At 44.3% G+C, this 22,081-nt stretch overlaps 1 protein-coding gene across 1 annotated transcript in view; it reads right to left on the bottom strand.

The window, feature by feature from the left end:
- The window catches only part of Maco1 (macoilin 1), a 74,562-nt gene extending 52,513 nt beyond the window's left edge, over nucleotides 1-22,049 (bottom strand). The window contains exon 1 of the mRNA XM_052715454.1: nucleotides 21,740-22,049. Coding sequence (XP_052571414.1) covers nucleotides 21,740-21,819 — 80 coding nt within the window. The 5' untranslated portion in view covers nucleotides 21,820-22,049. The remainder of the gene's footprint in view (nucleotides 1-21,739) is intronic.
- Between the last annotated feature and the right edge of the window lie 32 nt (nucleotides 22,050-22,081).

Below are 22,081 nucleotides of genomic sequence, written 5' to 3'. Positions count from 1 at the left end.
CAGCTTTAAATTTTAATTGAACTGGGACTATTAGAAGACCAATAGTGTTAAATTTTTAGAGAAAAGCAGAAACAAACATTTAGGAAGACATAAAATTTTTTAGATAATATATACCCATACGCCGTTTCACTCTGTTTCCTGGGATAGATGATTTGTCCCTTTTCTCAGTTGTCTCATTTGTCCAGTGTTCTTCAGATTCCTTAACCTTCATTCTCCTAAAAGACAAAAACAAAAACCTTTCCCCAAGACTAATTTTGGGGATGTCCCTTTTTGGCAAGTTATTATCTGATTAAATGAAAAGACATGTGTTACTGGTATATGTTAGTTTAAATTGGATGTTCATGCTGGTTGAAGAATTATCACCTCCTCTAATTAAGAGGTTTCTCTTGTTCAAATCGAACCTTTATCAATTTTGATGGTACCCACAACTTATCTTCTCCTGTAGAAACAAAAGCAAAACCTCGTCCCCAACGTAACACATACCCTGGTTTCCATTCTGAGGTCAGCACATCCTTAAAGTATATAGGCTGATTTAATTCTGTAGTTTTTTCTATTACCCAATGTCTCTCTGCAGCTGTTGTTCCTTTCTCATTGGCATTAAGAAAATTCAAAGTTAATAGAGCATTATGCAGTCTGTTTCTGGGGGTCTTTGTTACCCCTTTCTGTTTATTTAGCATATCCTTTAGAGTTCTGTTTGATCTTTCTATAACTGCTTGACCTGTAGGATTATGTGGTATGCCTGTAATATGCTTTATATTGTAATAAGCAAAAAACTGTTTCATTTTAACACAGACATAAGATGGAGCATTATCAGTTTTGATTTGTGCAGGTATACCCATGATGGCCATAACTTCTAGCAAATGAGTGATTACAGAATCAGCTTTTTCAGAACTCAAAGCAGTTGCCCACTGAAATCCTGAATAAGTATCGATAGTGTGGTGTACATATTTCAGTTTTCCAAATTCTGCAAAGTGAAACACGTCCATCTGCCAGATTTCATTCCTTTGAGTACCTTTTGGGTTACATCCAGTTGGTAATGGCGTTTGATTGTAGAAGGAACAAGTAGGACATTTCTTTACTATTTCTTTGGCTTGTTGCCAGGTTATGGAAAAATCCTTTTTTTTTTTTTTTTTTTTTTTTTTTTTTAAAGATTTATTTATTTATTACGTATACAGTGTTCTGTCTGCATGTATGCCTGCGGGCCAGAAGAGGGCACCAGATCTCATTACAGATGGTTGTGAGCCACCATGTGGTTGCTGGGAATTGAACTCAGGACCTCTGGAAGAGCAGTCGGTGCTCTTAACCTCTGAGCCATCTCTCCAGCCCGGAAAAATCCTTTTTTAAACCTTTACTATTGACATGATGTTTTTTATGAAATTCTGAGGCCTCCAGCACATTTCCTATCAATAATTTATCAATCTCATCATTGCCTTGTGCTAGAGGGCCTGGCAGACCAGTATGGGATCGAATGTGAGTTATATATAAAGGATGACTCCTTTTCCTGATTGTATCTTGTAATTGAATAAATAGTGAAGTTAATTCTGAAGCATCAGGGATAAATTCTGCAGTTTCAATATGTAATACTACTCTTTCAGCATACTGAGAGTCAGTTACTATGTTGAGAGGTTCTGAAAAATCCATTAATACCAACAGAATAGCATACAATTCTGATTTTTGAACTGAATTATAAGGACTTTGAACCACTTTACTTAAATTTTCTGATTTGTAACCTGCCTTTCCTTGTTTGTTGGCATCTGTATAAAATGTACGAACTCCAGATATGGGCTTTTATTTTATTTGTATGTTAATAAATAAAGTTGCCTGAGGGTCAGAGCTAATAGCAAGCCATACAGAAGTCTGGCAGTGGTAGCACACGCCCTTAATCCCGATCACATGACAGGCAGATCTCTGTGTGTTCAAGGATACCACCAGCATGGAGACACAGGCCTTTAATCTCAATACCAACCATAGAAGACCTGGAGGTCTGTATAGATGGGCAGTGAAGAGGAGGTCATGTGGTTGGGTTTACAACCAATGAGAAGGCAGCATAGAAAGTCAATAAAAATGACAAACACACAGGAAGTAGGTCTCTTGCGGAGAGGTAGGACAGCAGCGGCAGTGAAGGGTGAGGTTTTTAATCTCAGCTCTTAGCTATTGCTCTCACCTCTTGGCTTTTAACTCTGTATTTGGCTCTGTGTTTCTTATTTAACAAGACGGTTACATCTACACCAGGGGGCAGGTCAGGCTGGGGCAGCTGGGCCACAGGAAGATAGCACACTGCCTTCACACAGGTTAACTCAAAGACAAAGATGGACATGATGGTATCTGTTGCCATGGCAGGCAATGTCCTTGGGTCCAAACTCCACGGCTCACATTGCCAAGTCGGAAAAAGTAAAGGTCAAAGAGCTCGTCAACAGAATGGGTTAAATGCACACTGCTGAGTTTCCTGCACACAGATAACACTGTGTGAATTTCCCTTCGGGGGCTGGAAAGACGGCTCAGCAGTTCAGAGCACTTGTTGATTCCCAGCACCCACATGACAGCTCACAACTGTCCACAATTTCAGTTCCAGGGGATCCAACATCCTCTTCTGGCCTCCAAGGGCACCAAGTGTGTAACATGGTGCACAGATGTACATCCAAGCAAAACACTCAGAACACTCTTACACACAAAATAAAATATTTAAAAAAAAAAATTAAGGGGTTGGAGATTTAGCTCAGTGGTAGAGCGCTTGCCTAGCAAGCGCAAGGCCCTGGGTTCAGTGCTCAGCTCCGGAAAAAAAGAAAAAAAAAAGTCCTGGAACTCACTCTGTAGACCAAGCTGGCCTCGAACTCAGAGATCCACCTGCCTCTGCCTCCTGAGTGCTGGGATTAAAGGCATTCGGCACCACCACCCGGCTAGATGTTTGTTTGTTTTTTAATAAAAAAAAAAAAAAAAAAGAAAGCAAGCTTGGACCAGCAAATTGGCACAGTAACAAAAGAAGAAAAAGCACAAAAACAGCTTGCCCTGAAGACCCTCCACAGTGGAAGGGAAAAAAAGCCGAACGTTGTCATCTGACTACTGGTATGTGAATACCAAATCCTTTCTCTCACACACAATAATTACAATTTTTTTTAAAAAGTTTTCCAATCTTGTATACTTTGTAAGGCAAGCATTCTTATGCTGATGTGATCAAATTAACTATTTGAATAAATACAGATTTAAAAAAAAAAACAAGCTATTTTCCCTCTTGGTGGTAGGGGTTGAATCCAGGGCCTTGTACACACTAGGTATGTGCTCTAGCACTTAGTAATACTCCTAGCACAAACCAAGAACTGTAATAATTAATTGAGAAACATTTCCCTAAGATGTAGAATGGTCTATATGCTTGAGAACAAGGAGGACACAAAAACAAAATTCAGTCAGAGGATTCTTTCTGTGCCCTATGAAGCAACACAGGCAGAAGACAGCAAGGATAGGAATGTGATATTTAAACAATAAAGAATATGCCATTTAGTGTTAATTTCTTCTATTTTTAATTTTTGTAATAATTATTTTGTGCATGAGTGTTTTATATGAATGCACACCACATGTGAGTCTAATGCCCAAGGAGGTCAGAAGAGGTCATCAGATCCCTGACACTGGAGTTTCTGATGGTTATGAGCAGATTTGTGGGTGCTAGGAACTGAACTCAGGTCCTCTGCAAGAGCAGAATTGCTCTTAATCATAAAGCCATTTCTCCGGCCCCTACTGCTAATTTCTAACATTAATTCTTAGAACTTCTATGGGTTTGGTAATAAGTTTCTAGGAAGTCTGACATAGAAATCAAGGGGCCCAAAGGAAAGAAACAGTTCCGTCCCATTTGAAGTCTCCTCTTCAGTTTCATTACACTACAGCTTTGTTGGCCAGTTTAAAGACAGAGCCCACACTCTCCTTAAACCCACAACTGACTGCGGAAAGCAATGAACATCTTAGTAGAAATAACAACCCGAGTCCTGCAGATACTTAGAATTATAAATGACTTCAAAACTAAAAGAAATTTTCCTGTGGTCCAGAACTGTTTTAGGCACTAAAGTAGGAAAGTCAGTCTCTTAGCCATGTTTTAAAGGCATTTAAAAATGGCATGGGGCAGGCCGGCAATGATGGCTCACACCTTTAGTCCCAGCACTCAGGAGGCAGAGGCAGGTGGACCTCTGTGAGTGCAAGTCAGGCTGGTCTACAGAGTGAGTTCCAGGACAGCCAAGGCTACAGAGAAACAAAAAAATGGCCTATGGCCAGCTGGAGGGGTGGAAGTATAGCTAGATGGTAAAGCACTTGTCTAGCATGAGGAAGGCCTTGGGGTCCATCCCCAGCATCACATGCACAAAAATAGGCACAAAAATGTATTTGTATTATGTAAACTGGTAAGCATACACTCAGTGGCTTCCAGTTCCTTAAACACCAGCCCTGTGACCCAGACATGTGTCTTCTAGATGTCACCCCAGAGAAACACATCAAAGTCTCCACAGACTCTCGTGGAAATGCTGGGTTGGTTTAATCTCACCTACATACTTCTTTCTTGTTTAGCCATCGGTCAAATGGTAATTCAAATCTACACCTAAACTCTGGATCCTACCTCTGTCTTTCAATGTAGGAAACTTTTTATGATTTTGTTTTTTTATGATTTTTTATTTAGCCTGGTAGTAGTGGTGCACACTTTTAATCCCAGTACTGGGGAGGCAGAGGAAGGTTGATTTCTCTTTTTTTTGGTTTTTTGAGACAAGTTTTCTCTGTGTAGTTTTGGTGCCTGTCCTGGATCTCGCTCTGTAGACCAGGCTGGCCTAGAACTCACAGAGATCTGCCTGCCTCTGCCTCCCAAGTCCTGGGATTAAAGGCACCGGTTGATTTCTTGAGTTCAAGGCCAGCCTGGTCTACACAGTGAGTTCCAGGACAGCCAAGGCTACAAAGAGAAACCTTGCCTCAAAAACAAAAACAAAACAAAAAAGACTTTTATTTTTAATTATGTGTATATACCAGTGTTTGAGTGCAGGTATGTGCATGTGAATACAATGTCTGAGGACATACAAAAGAGGGAGTTGGATTCCCTGGAACTAGATAGAGGTACAGGCAGTTGTGAGCTGCCCAAAGTAGGTTCTGGGAACCGAACTTGGGTCTCTGGAAGAGCAGTATACAACATGCTTAAAAACAGAGAGCCATCTCTCTAGCCCTGTTTTGTTTGTTTGTTGAAACAGAGTCTCATGTACTCCTGTATCAAAGACCTCAAACTCACTATGTAGCCAAGGATGACCCCGAACTTCTGATCATTCTCTGCCTCCAATTCCCAAGTGCTATTATTACAGGTGTGCACCGCCCACCACACTCAGTGTATGAATGAGGTGCTGGGGACCCAAGTCAGAGCTTCGCTTATAGGAGGCAAGTACTCTTAATAACTGAACCACATCCCCAGCCTGATAATCTCTGGAGCTGTCCCTGCAATGTGGCTGAATGAGTAGAGTCATTATTCCCAGGTGGAACATGAACAGTACTACCAACTGCTCTGTCCAAAAGGCACCCAGGAAATGGCAGAATCCCAGTTTAGCAGGCAGCACTCTATTTCAATAACTGGAGAGCACTGTCCACAGAACAGCAGCCTGCTGAATATTTTTTGATATCCTAATCATTTAAACATAAGGCGGTACAAAATGGTCTTTACTGGTGAATATGCTTTTCCAATTCTGCAACTTCCAGCTTGGGTATTGGGTGGGGTTCTTTCAGACCTTTGATATTCCCCCCCAACCACTTTTTGCCGAGTCTGTTTAGAAGTAAAGACATCTAAGTAAATTTGTATGGTCATTACTGGCTTCTCCTAGCGTTTCCTCAGGCTCCCTTTTCAGGAAGGTCTCCTTTAAAATCTAGAGACAGCTAATTAATAAAGCTGATTTCCCCTAGACTCAGTCTTGAATTCTACTGAGTTGCTTCAGTTACAAGTTTCGAGAATTTACAAGAGATGCTGGGTTCAGCGAACTCAGCCTCAGCATCACTACATCACCCTTATCCTTGAGAGAGCAGGGAAAGCACACCCTTATTAGTCCCTGTCCTCCTGTATTCTGAAGATCCTGAGATTTTTGTCAATTTAAAGGAGATGCCATCCCAAGGGCATTTCAAAATATTTCTTTTCATCCATGAAGAAAATATGAGTACATTTCTACATACATGGCTCATTACATGACTTATGGCTAATTTGATGATATTCTGAATTTCTGATTGACACTTACTGGAAAATAATTATAAAATATTGTGAATAAGCCAGGTGTAGTGGTGCACACCTTTAATTCCAGCACTCAGGAGGTAAAGGCAGGGGGATCTGTGAGTTTGAGGCCAGCCTAGTCTACAGAGTAATAAGTTCCAGGACAGCCAGGGCTACACAGAGAAACCCTGTCTCAATGACACCCCCTCCAAAAAAAAAAAAAAAATCATGAGTAAAATTTAGAGCATACCTGCAAAATGATACTTTGCCGTTTTTTTCTTGACTCCATCTAGCAATACTTTCCATCTATGGATTCATAATCTACAATGAATGGGGATGAGGAGTGAACATTCTTCTTCCTCCCAGGGACAGTGCAACTCTGCCCACTGTCACCAACTGCTTGTCTGGAGTACACAGAATTACCACGGGCCAGCTGTCCATCCTCAGTCCCTGACCTTTTCCCTAGGCAGACTAATGCTCTGATGGTAGCCATCTGTCCCAATCCAGGCTTCCTTGTCCTCTCATAATGGCAACTATGAATCACCTTTCACATTCAGCACGTGGTGTACTTCCTATCAACCTCCTTTGTCTTCTCTGTTATGCAGCACTGCTAGAATATTCGTCTAGGCCCTTTCTCTGATTTGCTGAGGTCTCACACTGGCCAGCTATAATTGCAGTCTTGCTACTCAGAGTACAGTCTACAGCACAGCAGCAGCAGTATTATGTGGACACTTTTTGGAAAAGCAGAACTTCAGGGCTCAGTCCAGACCTATTTAATCTAAACCTTAATTTTAACCAGCTCCCTAGGCCTGTGCATATATTAACATTTGAGAAGCAGTGGCAGCATGGCATGGTTTGATTAGAAGTTGAAACTTCATCCTCAAATTCCTGTGTCATGGTAGTTGAGGGTGGGGCCTTAGAGAGGTAACTGGGATTAGATACAACCAGAGGCTCATGGCTTCATAGGTGAAAGAGGGACTGGGGAGAAGGCTCAGCTGTCAAGAGCCCTTGCTGCTCTAGCAGGGGTCAAGAGTTCATTCCCGGCACCCATATCAGGTGGTTCATAGCCACCTGTAACTCTAGCTCCAGGGGATCTGCTGACCTCTTCTGGCTTCTCTGGGCACCTGCACTCACTTGCAGACACACACACACACACTATAAAAATAAATCTTTAACAAAAGAGGAGGGGCAAGCAGCAGCCAGGGACAGCAGCAGCACATGCTTATAAACCTAGGTGCTCACAAGGACAACGCAGGAGCTTGCATATTCAAAACCAGCCTGGAAAACATGAGACCTCATCTCAAAGAAAGAGGAAGACACCTAAGCTGAAACAGCCTTGCTCTGCTTTGCCTCATGATGCAGTCAAAAGCTCCTTACTAAATGCCAAACAGATGTCTCTTGATTCCATACCCCTGGACCTCTTAGCCCCAGAAACTTAAGAATTTATATATTTATTTATCGGCTGGGTGTGGTGGTGCATGCCTTTAATACCAGCACTTGGGAGGCAGAGGCTGATTTACAGAGCAAGTTCCAGGACAGTCAGGGGCTCTACAGAAAAACCATGTCTGGGGGGATGGGAGGGGAAATTATACATTTACTTATATAATATTCACTTATACATTGAGATGGGATCTCCAGCCAAGGCTGGTCTAAAACTTCCTATATGATTGAGGAGGACCTTGACTTCTGATCCTCCTGCGTCTACCTTCTAAATGCTGGGATTACAGGCATGCACTACTGAGCCTAGCTTATATAGTACTAAGAACCAAGCCCAGGACTTCCCAAGGTAAACCAGGTAAACACTCTACAACTGAACAACATGCCCAGGCCAAGAAACATATTTTCAAATAAATTACAGACCCAAGTAGTCAGTTACACAGACACACAGAAGGAGGGAGCAGGGAAAGAAAGAGAGACTAAGAACACTAGGGATGGGCTTACACCTACAAGCCCAGCCCTTGGAGGCTGAGGTGGGAGGGTGACAAGTTTCATCCCAACCTGGTAGATTCATTAGAAAGGGACTTACTCAGGAGACTCAGCTAGACCCTGTCTCCAAAAGAAAACCCAACCCACCCACCCCTTAAAAAAAAAAGGAAAGGAAAGGAAAGAAAAATGAACTGAGATGAGATGGTCATGATCTCTCAGAAGAGATTGTCCACATAGACAACCAGCTCTGCTCCAGGCTGCTGACCAGCTTCCTCTCATCAAGAAACACTGATAGCTGGCCAGAGTTAGTGCTCCCATTTCTGCACAGTTCTTTCTAGTTCAGTAAACTACCCAAAGTACTTCTATTGCTGCTCATCCTCCAGCTTTACAAAGCATAATCACCATCCCACTTCCTCAAAAGAACACCCTGCAGGGGGTGGGGCCACATGCATTTAAGAGGCAGAGGAAAGTGAATCTCTGAGTTCAAGGCCAGCCTGGTCTACAGAGCTAGTTCCAGGACAGACAGGGCTACACAGAGAAACCCTGTCTTGCGGGGGTAAGGAGGAGGGACGAAGGAAGGAAGGAAGGAAGGAAGGAAGGAAGGAAGGAAGGAAGGAAGGAAGGAAGGAAGGAAGGAAGGAAGGAAGGAAGGAAGAAAGAAACAAAGAAAGAAAGGAGAAAACCACTAAAATAAACTTTTATAAATTTGAGGGTACGACTTTTTTTTCTTTTCTTTTGGTTCTTCGAGACAGGGTTTCTCTGTGTAGTTCTGGTGCCTGTCCTGGATCTCGCTCTGTAGACCAGGCTGGCCTCGAATTCACAAAGCTCCACCTGGCTCTGCCTCCTGAGTGTTGGTATTAAAGGTGTATGGCACCGCCGCCTGGCTAAGGTATGACATTTCTATAAAGAGCTGGACAGACCACAAAGCTATCAAGTACAGATACTGTGATCTAATGCAAGTGGAGACTTTGAAATTCTAGAATTTCTGCTTCATAATTGGGGGGGGGGGGCGGTGATGCATGTTGCACATGTGTGAGTCCCTGTGCATGCATGGAGGCCAGAGGGTGCTGGGTGTGCTGCTCTAGCTCGCTGCCCTATTGTCTTGATACAGGGTCTCTACTGAACCCACAGCAGCCAGTAAGCCCCGGTGATCCTCCTGCCTCAATACCCCACTGCACTAGGGTTACATGATCACAGTGATTCACACCTGGATTTTTATACAGGTGTGGGTACTTAAACTCAGGTCCTCAAGCTTGCACAAGTGCTTCTACCCACTGAGCAATACCTCCACTCCCCAAACACTTTTAACAGTATGGAATTTTAATAGTATGGAATGTATGAAGTTGGGGATAAAAAGAAAAAAAGCAAAATAGGAGAGAAGATACTGCATAACCTCTTTTAAAAAATCATCACTGGCCGGGCGGTGGTGGCACACGCCTTTAATCCCAGCACTTGGGAGGCAGAGTCAGGCGGATCTCTGTGAGTTCGAGGCCAGACTGGGCTACCAAGTGAGTTCCAGGAAAGGCGCAAAGCTACACAGAGAAACCCTGTCTCGAAAAACCAAAAAAAAAAAAAAAAAAAATCATCACTGAGCCAGCAACACACACACAGAAATTTTTTTAAATAATTTTAAAACTGTTGACAGTGTGTAAACATAAGAAATCCACTTATAAGTAAATCCACTATTCACAGACACAATGTTCTACTTAATCACACCGCACATTTACATCACACTTATAAGTTTTCTAAATGTGTGCACATTAACCATCTCATTTTTCCTCCTAACTGTGAAGTAAGCAGGACAATCATTTTTATTTTCCAGGAAAGAAACCTGAGTGACAGGAAGAGAACTAACAGGTCAGGGTACCACTGACAGAGCACAGAGAGCAGAAAACCGTTCATTCTACACGGATGTGGCTAAGTGAATACCAGAAATGTCTACGCAAAGAAGTGAGCACATGGGGCTGGAGGGGTGGCTCAGTGGTTAACAGCACCTGCTGCTCTTGCAGAGACCTGGTTCAGTTCCCAGCACCCACATGGTGGTTCCCAACTATCTATAACTCCAGTTCTAAGAGATCTAATGCCCCTTTCTGACCCCTGCAGGCACCAAGCACACACATGATGCGCATATGTATATGTAGGCAAAACACACGTAAAATGAATAAATCAAATATAAATTTTTTTTGGTTTTTTGAAACAGGGTTTCTGTGTGTAGCCTGGTTAGAACCAAGTTTTAAATGAGTAAATATGTTTTATTCAAAGAATAAAAACTCATATCTTCAGCCAGGCAGTGGTGGTGCATGCCTTTAATCCCAGCACTCGGGAGGCAGAGCCAGGCGGATCTCTTTGAGTTCGAGGACAGCCTGGTCTACAGAGTGAGATCCAGGACAGGCACCAAAACTACACAGAGAAACCCTGTCTCGAAAAAACAAAAAGAAAACAAAACAACCCTCAGATCTTCATAAATTTCCAATTGATAATTATAAACACACTATAAAACTACAGAAAATAATTAAAATTAAAAGTTTCTTTACAAAAATAACTATGTCACAAAAGATGAGTGAGTTTCTATAATATCTGTTTTTTTGTTTGTTTTGGGTTTTTTGGTGTTTTTTGTTTGTTTGTTTGAGCTAGGGTCTCACTATGTAGCCCTGGCTGGCCTCAAACTCAGATATTTGCCTGCCTATGTCTCCTTCCTGCTGGGATTCAATGCATGCACTGAAGGCCCAGCTACTACGGTCATTGTGTCAGAGAAATATGCTACTTAAAAAGAAAAACTGGGGGGCTGGAGAGATAGCTCAGAGGTTAAGGGCCCTGACTGCCCTTCCTGAGTTCAATTCCCAGCAACCACATGGTGGCTTACAACCATCTGTAATGAGATCTGGCACCCTCTTCTGTATACATACTAAATAAATAAGTCTTTAAAAAAAAAAAAAGAGCCGGGCGGTGGTGGCGCACGCCTTTAATCCCAGCACTCGGGAGGCAGAGCCAGGCGGATCTCTGTGAGTTCGAGGCCAGCCTGGGCTACCAAGTGAGTTTCAGGAGAGGCGCAAAGCTACACAGAGAAACCCTGTCTCGAAAAACCAAAAAAAAAAAAAAAGAAAAAAGAGAAAGAAAAACTGAAAGCCAGGCAGTAGCGGCACACACCTTTAATCTCAGCATTCAGGAGGCAGAGGCAGTTGGATTTGTCTACAGAGTTCCAGGACAGCCAAGGCTGGGGAAGACGAGGGAAACGGACTGGAGAGGCGGCTCAGTAGTTAAGAACACTTGCTGCTCTTCCAGGAGGGCCAGGTTCTGTCCCCACCCACTCAAACAAACCAGGTTCAGTTCTGGTGGTTTACAACCATCCATTAACTCCAGCTCCAAGGACCTGGCATCCATCCTCTTCTAGCCTCCTAGGCCCCAGGCACATGCGTGGTACCCATGCAGGCATGCAGGCAAAACAGTCAAACACACAAAGTAAAATTAATGTAAAAAAGTTTTTAAACATTTTAAAAGACAGAACCTTGCTTTTAAAGTCAGACAAACAATAAATCAGAAGCGGCAACTTGCTAAGCTTAGAACAGAAATCAGCTCATTATGTGTGAGAAAGACTTGTCTCCATTTCTCTCATTTGAGACAGAAATCTTTTTTTTTAAGATTTATTTTATTTTTATTTTATGTATACGAGTCTTTTGTCTGCCTATATGTCTATGCACCTTGTGTGGCCCTGTTATGGAAACCAGAAGAGGTCACTAGATCCCCAGGAACTAGAATAACTGATGGCTGTGAGCCACCACGTGGGTTCTGGGGACCCACCACAGGTCCTGTGCAAGGCCAGCCAGTACTTTTAGCCAAGGAGTCATCTCTCCAACCTGAGGCAGAAATTCTTGTTCTGATCATCACCCATGGCATTCACTCTCTCTGGTGTTCAAGTGTTCTCCCTACAGGGCAGTAGTATTGAACCATTGACTTGGTTTTTAAAGACGTTTTGAAGGGGAGCATAGTAATATAGTCTAGCAACAGAGCAGGGTAATGTCCAGCCACCTCCTCTGTGCTGGGATCACACATGCTCAAACTCATCAGTGACAAACCAATCTAAGACGAGCGACTTTCACTGCTTCAGTTCACTATATGCAAAGCCTGATTTCTCACAGAGTAGATGGCAGTGAGGAGCAAACGGCTTCTGATTGTATAATTCTATTATTCCAAAGGAGCACACTGTCCTTTATGGCAGCAGCTAAAAACCTACAGAGAATGAAGGCGATACTACTACGAAAGGACCTTGGTAGGCTAAGGTAGGTGTCTTAAACGTCTGATGATGAACTGAGACCTAGCTGATGCCAGCTAAGGTGACTGTCAAGTTCTTTAAAGATAGAAGGCCTCAAAAACTACCCTAGAAGGTCATTAAGCTGGTCTTAGTTTCCACTGCCAGGACACACGAGGAGGAAGAGTCATGGAGAGGTTTGCAGGACTCCGTCCACAACGGAGAGTCTAGCGGAGGTGTGTGCTCTTGCCTATGTGCACCATCTCACTTGAGCCTCTGGTTGCACAGCCAACTCTTTCTTCAGACCCAACCTGAAAACTGTCCAAGTAAAGTAATTACACTCAAACCGAGTAAGCCCAGAGGACAATCAGTGCATCTGAAGAGAATGCCACTTTATGAAGTAGCTCAATTACAGCACCTCACCTCAACTAGGTTTGTATGTAGTTGTTGTTTTATTTTATTTATTATGTGTGTGCACACATGTGCCGTGGTGTGTGTGGAAGGTGTGTGGAGGATAACTTGTGGATTCAGTTCTCTCCTTCCAACAGGTGAGTCCCAGAGACTGAACTCAGTTGTGAGGCTTGGTGGCAAGTGCCTGTACCTTCTCAACCCATCTTGCTGGCCTTGTGTTTCGGAGATTTTTATCTGATCCTCTAGATTCCACAAGATGCTAGCTGCCTAGAAAATAACAAAATACAACACACACACACACACACACACACCAAACAACAACCAACCAACCCCGTAGGCAAATTTGAGAGAAAGAGCCCTAGAAAAATGGAAATGTAAGTGTTCACAGAACACCACATGAGTCCACAGCAGACAGGGTACACAGCAAGAGTAAGAAATCAGTAAAAGTATCAAGTTCCTAAATCTACAGTTAAGCCAATCTCCAAGACTACGGAGGTTCCAGAAGGGCCCTGAGCAATCCACATGGAGATGAAGGGAATACAGTTCTCCAACAGGGCAGGTGCTGCAGATAACATGCACTGGACCACACGCCGTCCTCCCCTCCTCAACCCAGCAGCAACATTCAAAGGGCTTTTCTGTTTTTATTTTTAGCATTTCATTTTATGTGTGGGTGTTTGCCTTACTTTATATCTACTGTGTACCCACCTGTGTGCCAGGTGCACACAGAAGCCAGAAGAGGGCACTGGATCCTCTGACACTGGAGTTACAGATGGTTATTGAAAGATTTTTTTTTTTTTTTTTTTTTGGTTTTTCGAGACAGGGTTTCTCTGTGTAGCTTTGCGCCTTTCCTGGAACTCACTTGGTAGTCCAGGCTGGCCTCGAACTCACAGAGATCCGCCTGCCTCTGCCTCCCGAGTGCTGGGATTAAAGGCGTGCGCCACCACCGCCCGGCGGTTATTGAAAGATTTACAACAAGCCCCCACGGTCAGGCGTGTCTGCCTATGCCTGGCGGATACTTCCGCCTAGCTAGGTCCAGGTCCAGATAGCCATTTCCGGGTCAGGGCATCTCGCGTGACCAAGATCCATGACGTCCCACTGGCCACGTAAGCGCGCAACGTGGCCATGTGATCTACGCGCTTGCGTGTAGTAGTGACGCTGATCTGTCCACGCCCAGCCTTTAAAATCCGGCGCCATGTTCCCGGTTCCTTCTTCTTCTTCTTCTTCCTTCTTCTCCACACACGTGTTTCCCACAGGCCTGCTCACTCTCTGTCCCTTTAATAAAACTCTTGTTAGCGGATTCTGTCGTGTTTCGTGGCATTTCCTTGCAGGGTAAGCACACAACGCAGCCGAAAAACTAACAGTTATGAGCTACCATGTGGGTGCTGAGACTCAAACCCAGGTCCTCTGTAAGAGCAGCCAGTGGTCTTAGCAATTGAGCTCTCTCTCCAGCCCCCGGAAGGGCTTTTCAAAACACCTAATAAAACTAACCTACCAAAACTACTCAGACAGTAAGAATCAAAATGGAAGTTGGAGTTAAGTGCTTTTTGTTTGGTTGGTTGGTTTGTTTTGTTGTTCTTCTTGGTTTTTTGTTTTTTGTTTTTTGAGACAGGGTTTCTCTGTGTAGCTCTGGCTGTCCTGGAACTCACTCTGTAGACCAGACTGGCCTCAAACTCACAAAGATCCACCTACCTCTGCCCCACTGAGTGCTGGGATTAAAGGGAATATACCACAGGCAAAATTTAAAACAGAGTCCAGTGTGACAAACTGTAGTTAAATTGTAGTTTATAGAAATAACAAACCTGATTGTTTAGCTGACCACTTTGATTTATTCATTTTACTCACCCTTCCCAACGGACCTCTAAAACATACAGAGCCTGTATCTAGGTCTTTTATGTCAGGTCCAACCTGTTGAAGTCAATGCCTACTAAGATTACAGAAATGCTTCAGGCTGTGAGATTGCAACACTGGAATCTGGAGTTCCAGTTGCAGAACACATGTACAATCAAGGCAGTCAGCCTCCAGTGACTTTAATAAGTATAGCCCTAAGGAATCTAAAACCAGGCTTAGAAAACATCATTAAGGAGGCAGGAACAACAACCGGGGGGAGAGCCTCGGGAGACACGATATTTAACAAGGGTTTGGAAAAGGAAACTGGAGAGGAGAGGAGGGTGCAAGGATCGATGGTTTCTAACAACGCCTCCGGAGTTGAAAAACAGGTAAGAAATGTCTCACGTAACTAGGGCAGTCCTAAATGCCTCTGCTGTCAGGTCCAGTGCTGTACTGGAAGCTCAGGCATCATTTCAAGTGGAGGCCTGCACACAAGTGTCCTAAGTTCACGATGAAGAGGTACTGCCTTCACCAGCAACAGAAAGAAAACCCCTTCCTGAAGCTGGAAATGCATAAATGAACTAAAACCCTTACTGTATTTTACTCTTTTAAGTAACAATTTTAAATACAGAGACTTGAAATGTACTTTAATAAAAATGTTGCTGTCCCGTCTTATAACTAATGTATTTTGACCTCCCTATCTTCATCTTTTAAAGTCTTAGAAGGAAGGAGTGGGGAGTGTAGCAGGGAGAGAGAGGGAGAGAACTACACAGAACCTGAGTCAGACCCCACAGACACTCACTTCACCAGAAGAATCACCACCTGCAATGAAGGGCTTAGTAGTCCAGTGCACTGACTGCTGTGAGGGGAGCTTTGAGGAGGGACTCACGGTCAGGGAGTCCAGGCACTTCGTGTGGACTCATTAAGAAGAGTTTTCATTATTAATAACTTGCATGCATAATTTCCAAGTCTACCTCATTTGGGTTAGAAAGCATTCCCTCTTTTAGTGGCAACTGTCTACCTCATCAAACAGCACAGGGAGAAAAGACAGTTGCTGATATGTCAGATGAAACCAAACCGGGAAGGTAAAAGCCAGTCCAACTGAAGTATTTTTACTTGAACAGAACCCTAGGTTCTTTGGAACCTCTAAGCTACAGCACAAATTTAAGAGAGTATTAATTCCTATGGCCTACTAAAGTATAAATCTCTGCAGCTGGGACCTATGTCTTACCCTGTAGCTTCCACAGCTCCAACAACAATGTAGGTTTTGAATGAATGGACTCCATTAGCTCATATTTATGTATTTATCTATTTACTCAACATCTGAATAGTGATTGCCTACCGTGTTATATTCTGGGGTGGCTTTTTTTAAAATTGCACTTAAGCCAGGAGGTGATGGTGCACACTTTTAGTCCCAGCACTTGGGAGGCAGAAGCAGACGGACCTCTGTGAGTTGGAGGCCAGCCTGGTCTACAGAGTGAGTTCCAGGACAGCCAAGGCTACACAGAGAAACTGTCTTGAAAAATCCAAACAAAAATCAATCAATCAATAAACAAACAAGCCGGGCGGTGGTGGCACACGCCTTTAAACCCAGCACTTGGGAGGCAGAGGCAGGCAGATCTCTCTGAGTTCGAGGCCAGCCTGGTCTACAAAGCGAGTTCTAGGACAGGCTCCAAAGCTACACAGAGAAACCCTGTCTTGAAAAACCAAATAATATGGGGCTGGAGAGATGGCTCAGTGGTTAAGAGCACTGCCTGCTCTTCCAGAGGACCTGGGTTCAATTCCCAGCACCCACATTAAAGTTTCATGGTCTCCAAAAAAATAAATAAATAAATAAATTACACTTAATGTAAGCTATAATAATAATAACACCATTCCTGTTTCCTTCCTCTTAATCCTGATTATTAACTTGACTGGAATAACACTTTCAGAGAATACTTAGATCTTTAGATAATGGATACACACTCTCATACAGTACTAATATATCTAAGATTAATACCCAGTGCATCTTGGCTCTTCAAACAGAATTCCAACAGAGCTATGATACTGACAATTAGTGCTCTCATCTGACAATCACCTCAGTAACAGCTGCCCATGATTAAAAGCACCAGGATTTTTGGGTTTTCTTTTGTTTTTAAGAGACTAGGTTTCTCTGGGTTAACAGTTCTGGCTGTCTTGGAACTCCCTCTGTAGCTGGAGTTTTCCTGCCTGGCCCACAGTCAGGGCAAATCTCTCTCACCTGCCAGTCCCACAGCCGTCAGACCCGACCAAGTAAACACAGAGACTTGTATTGGTTTCAAACTGTATGGCCATGGCAGGCTTCTTGCTAACTGTTCTTTCAGCTTAAATTAATCCATTTTTATAAATCTATACCTTGCCACATGGCTCGTGGCTTACCGGCATCTTCACATGCTGTTTCTCATCGTGGCGGCTGGCAGTGTCTCTCTGACTCAGCCTTCCACTTCCCAGCTTTATTCTCCTCCTTGTCCCGCCTACACTTCCTGCCTAGCCAATGGCCAATCAGTGTTTTATTGACTAATTAGCAACACACTTGACAAAAAGACCATCCCACAGCACTTCCCCTTTTTTTTTTTCAAAAAGGAAGGTTTTAACCTTAACAAAGTAAAATTACATATAATTTGGGAATTTGGGCGTAGCTTCTCTTACTACTTCCTGCTGGAGGGGGGCGCTGTATCTTATGGGGAAACAAAGAAAATTTTAGGATTATGGAATAGTCCATGAGGCTGTATCATCTGAGCCAGATGCCTTGAAACCATTCTGGATGTTGGATCATCTGGGCCTTGGTGTCACCTTTCAGGGGGTCTTGGCTGGTCAAACCTGATGTATCTTAATCTTGAACAAATCCATAGCCTTTGGCTTTCTGTGGGAACAAAAGAGACTCTTTTCCAAAGCAACATATCCTTATATCCAAATTTTGAAGTCATGGTATCTTTAAAATATACATATTGGTTTAACTCAACATCTTTTATGATCAAATGTTTTTCTGCAGTTAAAAATCCCAAAGACAACACAATCCAGATTCTCTGTGTAATATTCATCTTTACGTGGCTTATTTTTTATATTAATTTTACTGTCTCTTTAAAGACTTTACTTTTTCAAACTATGTATTTGTTTATATAACTTTATATATCACCTTTTTTGTCTCTTTCAAGTCTACGTATATTTTACACATATTGTAAACTATTACATCTGAATCTGTCTTATTGTGAATCTATTGCCTTAAACTGCAGCAGCTGTGGCTGCTGGCTCCGCCCACCTCAGCTTCCCAACATGGCTACGTTTACCACCAGCTCTGGGAGCTATCGTGGGTCTATGCTTTTATCCAAGCAGCGTGTAGCCCAGAAACCTCTTTTTTTTGTTTTGTACCAGCAAAGGCTAAATCCACAATGCAGCTTAATGTACCACTTGCAGAGGCCTCATTCCCGCCACCGGGTGTATTCTAGGAACCCACCAGTAGCTCAAACCGGCAGCTGCCGCTCATTTGAGAGAGACAATTAGGAAGCTGTTTTTAGCTCCGTTTTAGAATCTTTTTTTCTCAGTTTTTAGGTGGAAACTCTTGCCACCACGTTGGACGCCATTTGTAGCTGGAGTTTTCCTGCCTGGCCCACAGTCAGGGCAAATCTCTCTCACCTGCCAGTCCCACAGCCGTCAGACCCAACCAAGTAAACACAGAGACTTGTATTGGTTTCAAACTGTATGGCCATGGCAGGCTTCTTGCTAACTGTTCTTTCAGCTTAAATTAATCCATTTTTATAAATCTATACCTTGCCACATGGCTCGTGGCTTACCGGCATCTTCACATGCTGTTTCTCATCGTGGCGGCTGGCAGTGTCTCTCTGACTCAGCCTTCCACTTCCCAGCTTTATTCTCCTCCTTGTCCCGCCTACACTGGCCAATCAGTGTTTTATTGACTAATTAGCAACACACTTGACAAAAAGACCATCCCACAGCACCCTCTGTAGACCAAGCTGGCCTCGAACTCACAGATCCACCTGTCTGTCTCCCCAGTGCTGGGATTAAAGGTATACACCAAAAGCCCAGCAACATCAGGATTTTTAAAGCAGCAGTTCTCAACCTGGGAGTCACACCCCTTTGGGGGTTGAATGACCCTTTCACAGGGGTCACCAAAGACCACCAGAAAACAGGTATTTACATTATGATTAATAATAGTAGCATAATAACAGTTATGAAGTAGCACAAAAATAATTTTATGGTGGGGGGGGTCACCACCACATGAGGAACTGTATTAAAGGGTCACAGCGTTAGGAAGGTTGAGAACCACTGGTTTAAAGCAAGATCAAGCAGCAAGTGGCCCCTTGTTTTGACCACTCAACTTTTGCTTTTGGTTGGATCAAATCTTTTGGCCTTTCCTGCCTTCTTAAAGAATAAGCCTTTAATCCCAGCACTCAGGAGGCAGAGACATGGGGATCTCTTTGAGTTCAAGGCCAGCCTGGTCTACAACGTAAGTTCCAGACAACCAGGGGTACACAGAGAAACCCTGTCTCAGAGTGGGTAAAAAATTAAAGCCATACATGCTAACTGTAATGGCAATAATGTGATAAATAATGTCTGAATAACACACTGGAATTTATAGAGTTCCACAAACTGAATGTATGTATATATGTATGTATGTATGCATGTATGTCTTCAAAGCTCATTTAACAGATGGGAAAATGGAGCTTCAAAGCAGTGGATGCTCGGCTGTTCCAAAGCATCAGGGCTGGGACATGGAATCTGACCCTAGGTCTCTGGTGGGCTGCAGTCCAGTCTTTTCCACCTCAGCTGCTCCCTCACATACGCCAGGGCTCAAGAGAGCTGAGCAGACAGGGAACGAGAACACAGTACTCCATGAAAGGTTAGGCTATGAAACAGTAGACAGTGGTTATCAAAATTGTCAACACAGCCCTTAGGGGGATGGCTCCTTTTTAATGAGACGAAATTGGCCAGATGTTCAGAAACAAAACAGGCAATAGATGGAGTGAAACAGAATTGAATACAGACTTCAATTTGATGATCAACAGAAATTTGATATTCATGAATCCTCAAATGTCCTAATTTATAACTAGTCCACTCATTCTGTTTTCTTAAGAAATAACTGGAAGTTTTCCAAAGCAGTCCTTAAAAACAAAACACTATATGATTTTCCCATTGGAGTACTCCATAACATTAAGAAACAGATAAGGGAACCAAACACTCTTTGCCTCACACAAGAAAGACGGGTAGAAATTTATTTAGGTTCCTTTCTTGACATTTAACAAAGAATGCACAACAGAAAGCAGACAGATTTGGAAGCTGAGGCACCATTTGGTTTTTTGAAGTTTTCATAAGAAACTAACTGATAAACAAAGTGTATCTGCTACTAACCTTTAGGGTAAGGAAATTCAAGTCTAAAACCCATTAGTAAAACAATAGATCTTCATTAAAAAGAGGCACTCCTTGTCAACACACACTGAGTGGCTTCCGAAGTACAAGTCATAAAACAGGTGTTAGTTTAAATAAGAAAAGAAGTTAAAATACACCAGAAAACGTGCAAACATGGAGTTCCCAATCTTGTTATGAGGGGCCTCATCTTATGTGACTGTAAATAGAAATTCAAATGCCACAGTCGTCCTAACCTGCCTACTTTAACACTTTTACTGCTCTTGTGCTGCTATTAATGAGAAGTTCTGCTAATCTTTTTCAATGGCTAAGGAAAAAAAGTCTTCCTTCATTCAAGAATTTATAGTAAGCAGACTTGCCTCCACCCCTTCAATCTGCTGGAAAAATTTGGTTTTGCTTTTTCAGTTTTAGTTATCGTCACATCTGATTCAGCAAGAGTGTTCATCAGTTTTACTAACAGCTGTGTCCTGACTGACTCCAACACTGTTTAGCAAATAGTATTTATGTTTGTTGAATGAATGAACGGTTCTATGATCGATGACTCCTTCCATAAGGATCTATCCAAGGATATTTGACTTTTTAATCCTTCTAAACTTGAAGAATCCCCCTTCATGTTTAGGTCAGTCACCTGCCTGTGGAGGGCAGCCACTTCACACGTGTAAACAACCGCATGTGCAAGGTGGATAGTTATGATACAACTTGATTGTCAACAGCTACCTCCTAATTTTCTCCAAGACTCACAGCAAGAACTAAACTGTATGGATGGCGCCGTGAGGACTCAATTAAGCCTATAGCCACATGCTGAGCACTCTCCTTTGTAAACTAATTACTTCTCCACTGAAATCGGTTCCTTCGGAGGCATTCCCAGAAAAAAATAAAAAATAAAAAAATAAAACCGCCATACACAAATTGGGCTTGGGGAAGCTGTGACAGTCAACCGAGTTGCCCCATGAACCTGTTGTCCTTCTCTCCAAGAGGAGTGGATTCAAGTCTATTTAAAGGGACACCTCTTCCTTCATGAAGAAGGGATTTAAAAAAAAAAAAAAATTCCTAAACCTGAGTTGGGAGAGAATCTCTGCTAAAGATTCAGAGCAATGTGTCTGCTTGCAATTGTCAAAACAATGTTTGTTGAGGAGCTGATAGCAGTCTGGGTTTGGAGCGGGACCACGGGCATGATTTGGGGGTATCATCTTGGCACTCCAGGCCAAGTGGGGATCCCGTGAGGGCAGCGAAGGGCGGAAGAGCAGCCGGCGTGGCACCGCTCGGAGTCCGGGGTTCCAGGGCACCTGACAGCTCCCAACTTTGGCGGCCTCACTCTCCCCTTCGCGCGGGTCCACGAGCCTCGGACTCAGGCAGCCCACTCCCCAGGTCCCGAGCCCAGCGTGACCCCGGGCTCCGTCGGGGACCCGGCGCGCAGCCTGCTGGGGACCCCCTGGCTTCTGGGCTCCCGGCCGCGGGGGTGCCGCCCCTCCCCCCGGCACACCACGGCCAACGGCGGCCCCGCGGCTCCCGCCCGCGCCCGCCGCGCCCTCCGCCCGGCCCTCGCCACACCCCGCGGCCCGGGGCGGACCCTCGGCGGGCTGGCCGGGCGCTCCGCGGGCGGCGCGCCTCAGGAGAGCCCCCGGCGCGGGCATGCGGCCTAGTGGGGGGGTTACATAACGGGGCCGGGCCCCTCCAGAGCGGCGCCCGGGACCCGCTGGCCCACACCGGGCGCCGTCGCTCACCTGCCGTAGATACCCTCGGTGATCCGGTTCCGCTTCAGAGGGCGGCGGAGCTTACTGCAGTCGGCGTTCCGCCGCTTCATCCTCCCGCTGGGGGGCCGGTGCCCGCGCCGCGCCGCCGCTGCCTCTCACCTCTGCCGCCGCCGCCCGCCCGCCCCGCGTCGGGCCTGGATTCTACCCCTGCGGCCGGTCACACAGACATGGAGCCAGCACCGGGGGGGACGGGGGCCGGGAGGGGGGCGCCGAGCCTCCTCCGCCTTCGGAAACAAAGAAATGACAATTCCGGGGCCCGCCCGCCCCGCACCAGCCAGCCGCCCGCCCCGCCTCCTCTACCCCGACGGACGG

Source organism: Peromyscus californicus, unplaced genomic scaffold, assembly GCF_007827085.1.
Source record: "Peromyscus californicus insignis strain IS unplaced genomic scaffold, ASM782708v3 Scaffold_5__1_contigs__length_169319896, whole genome shotgun sequence".
NCBI classification, from domain to species: Eukaryota; Metazoa; Chordata; class Mammalia; order Rodentia; family Cricetidae; genus Peromyscus; species Peromyscus californicus.
This window is presented reverse-complemented; position numbering and strand designations above follow the sequence as displayed.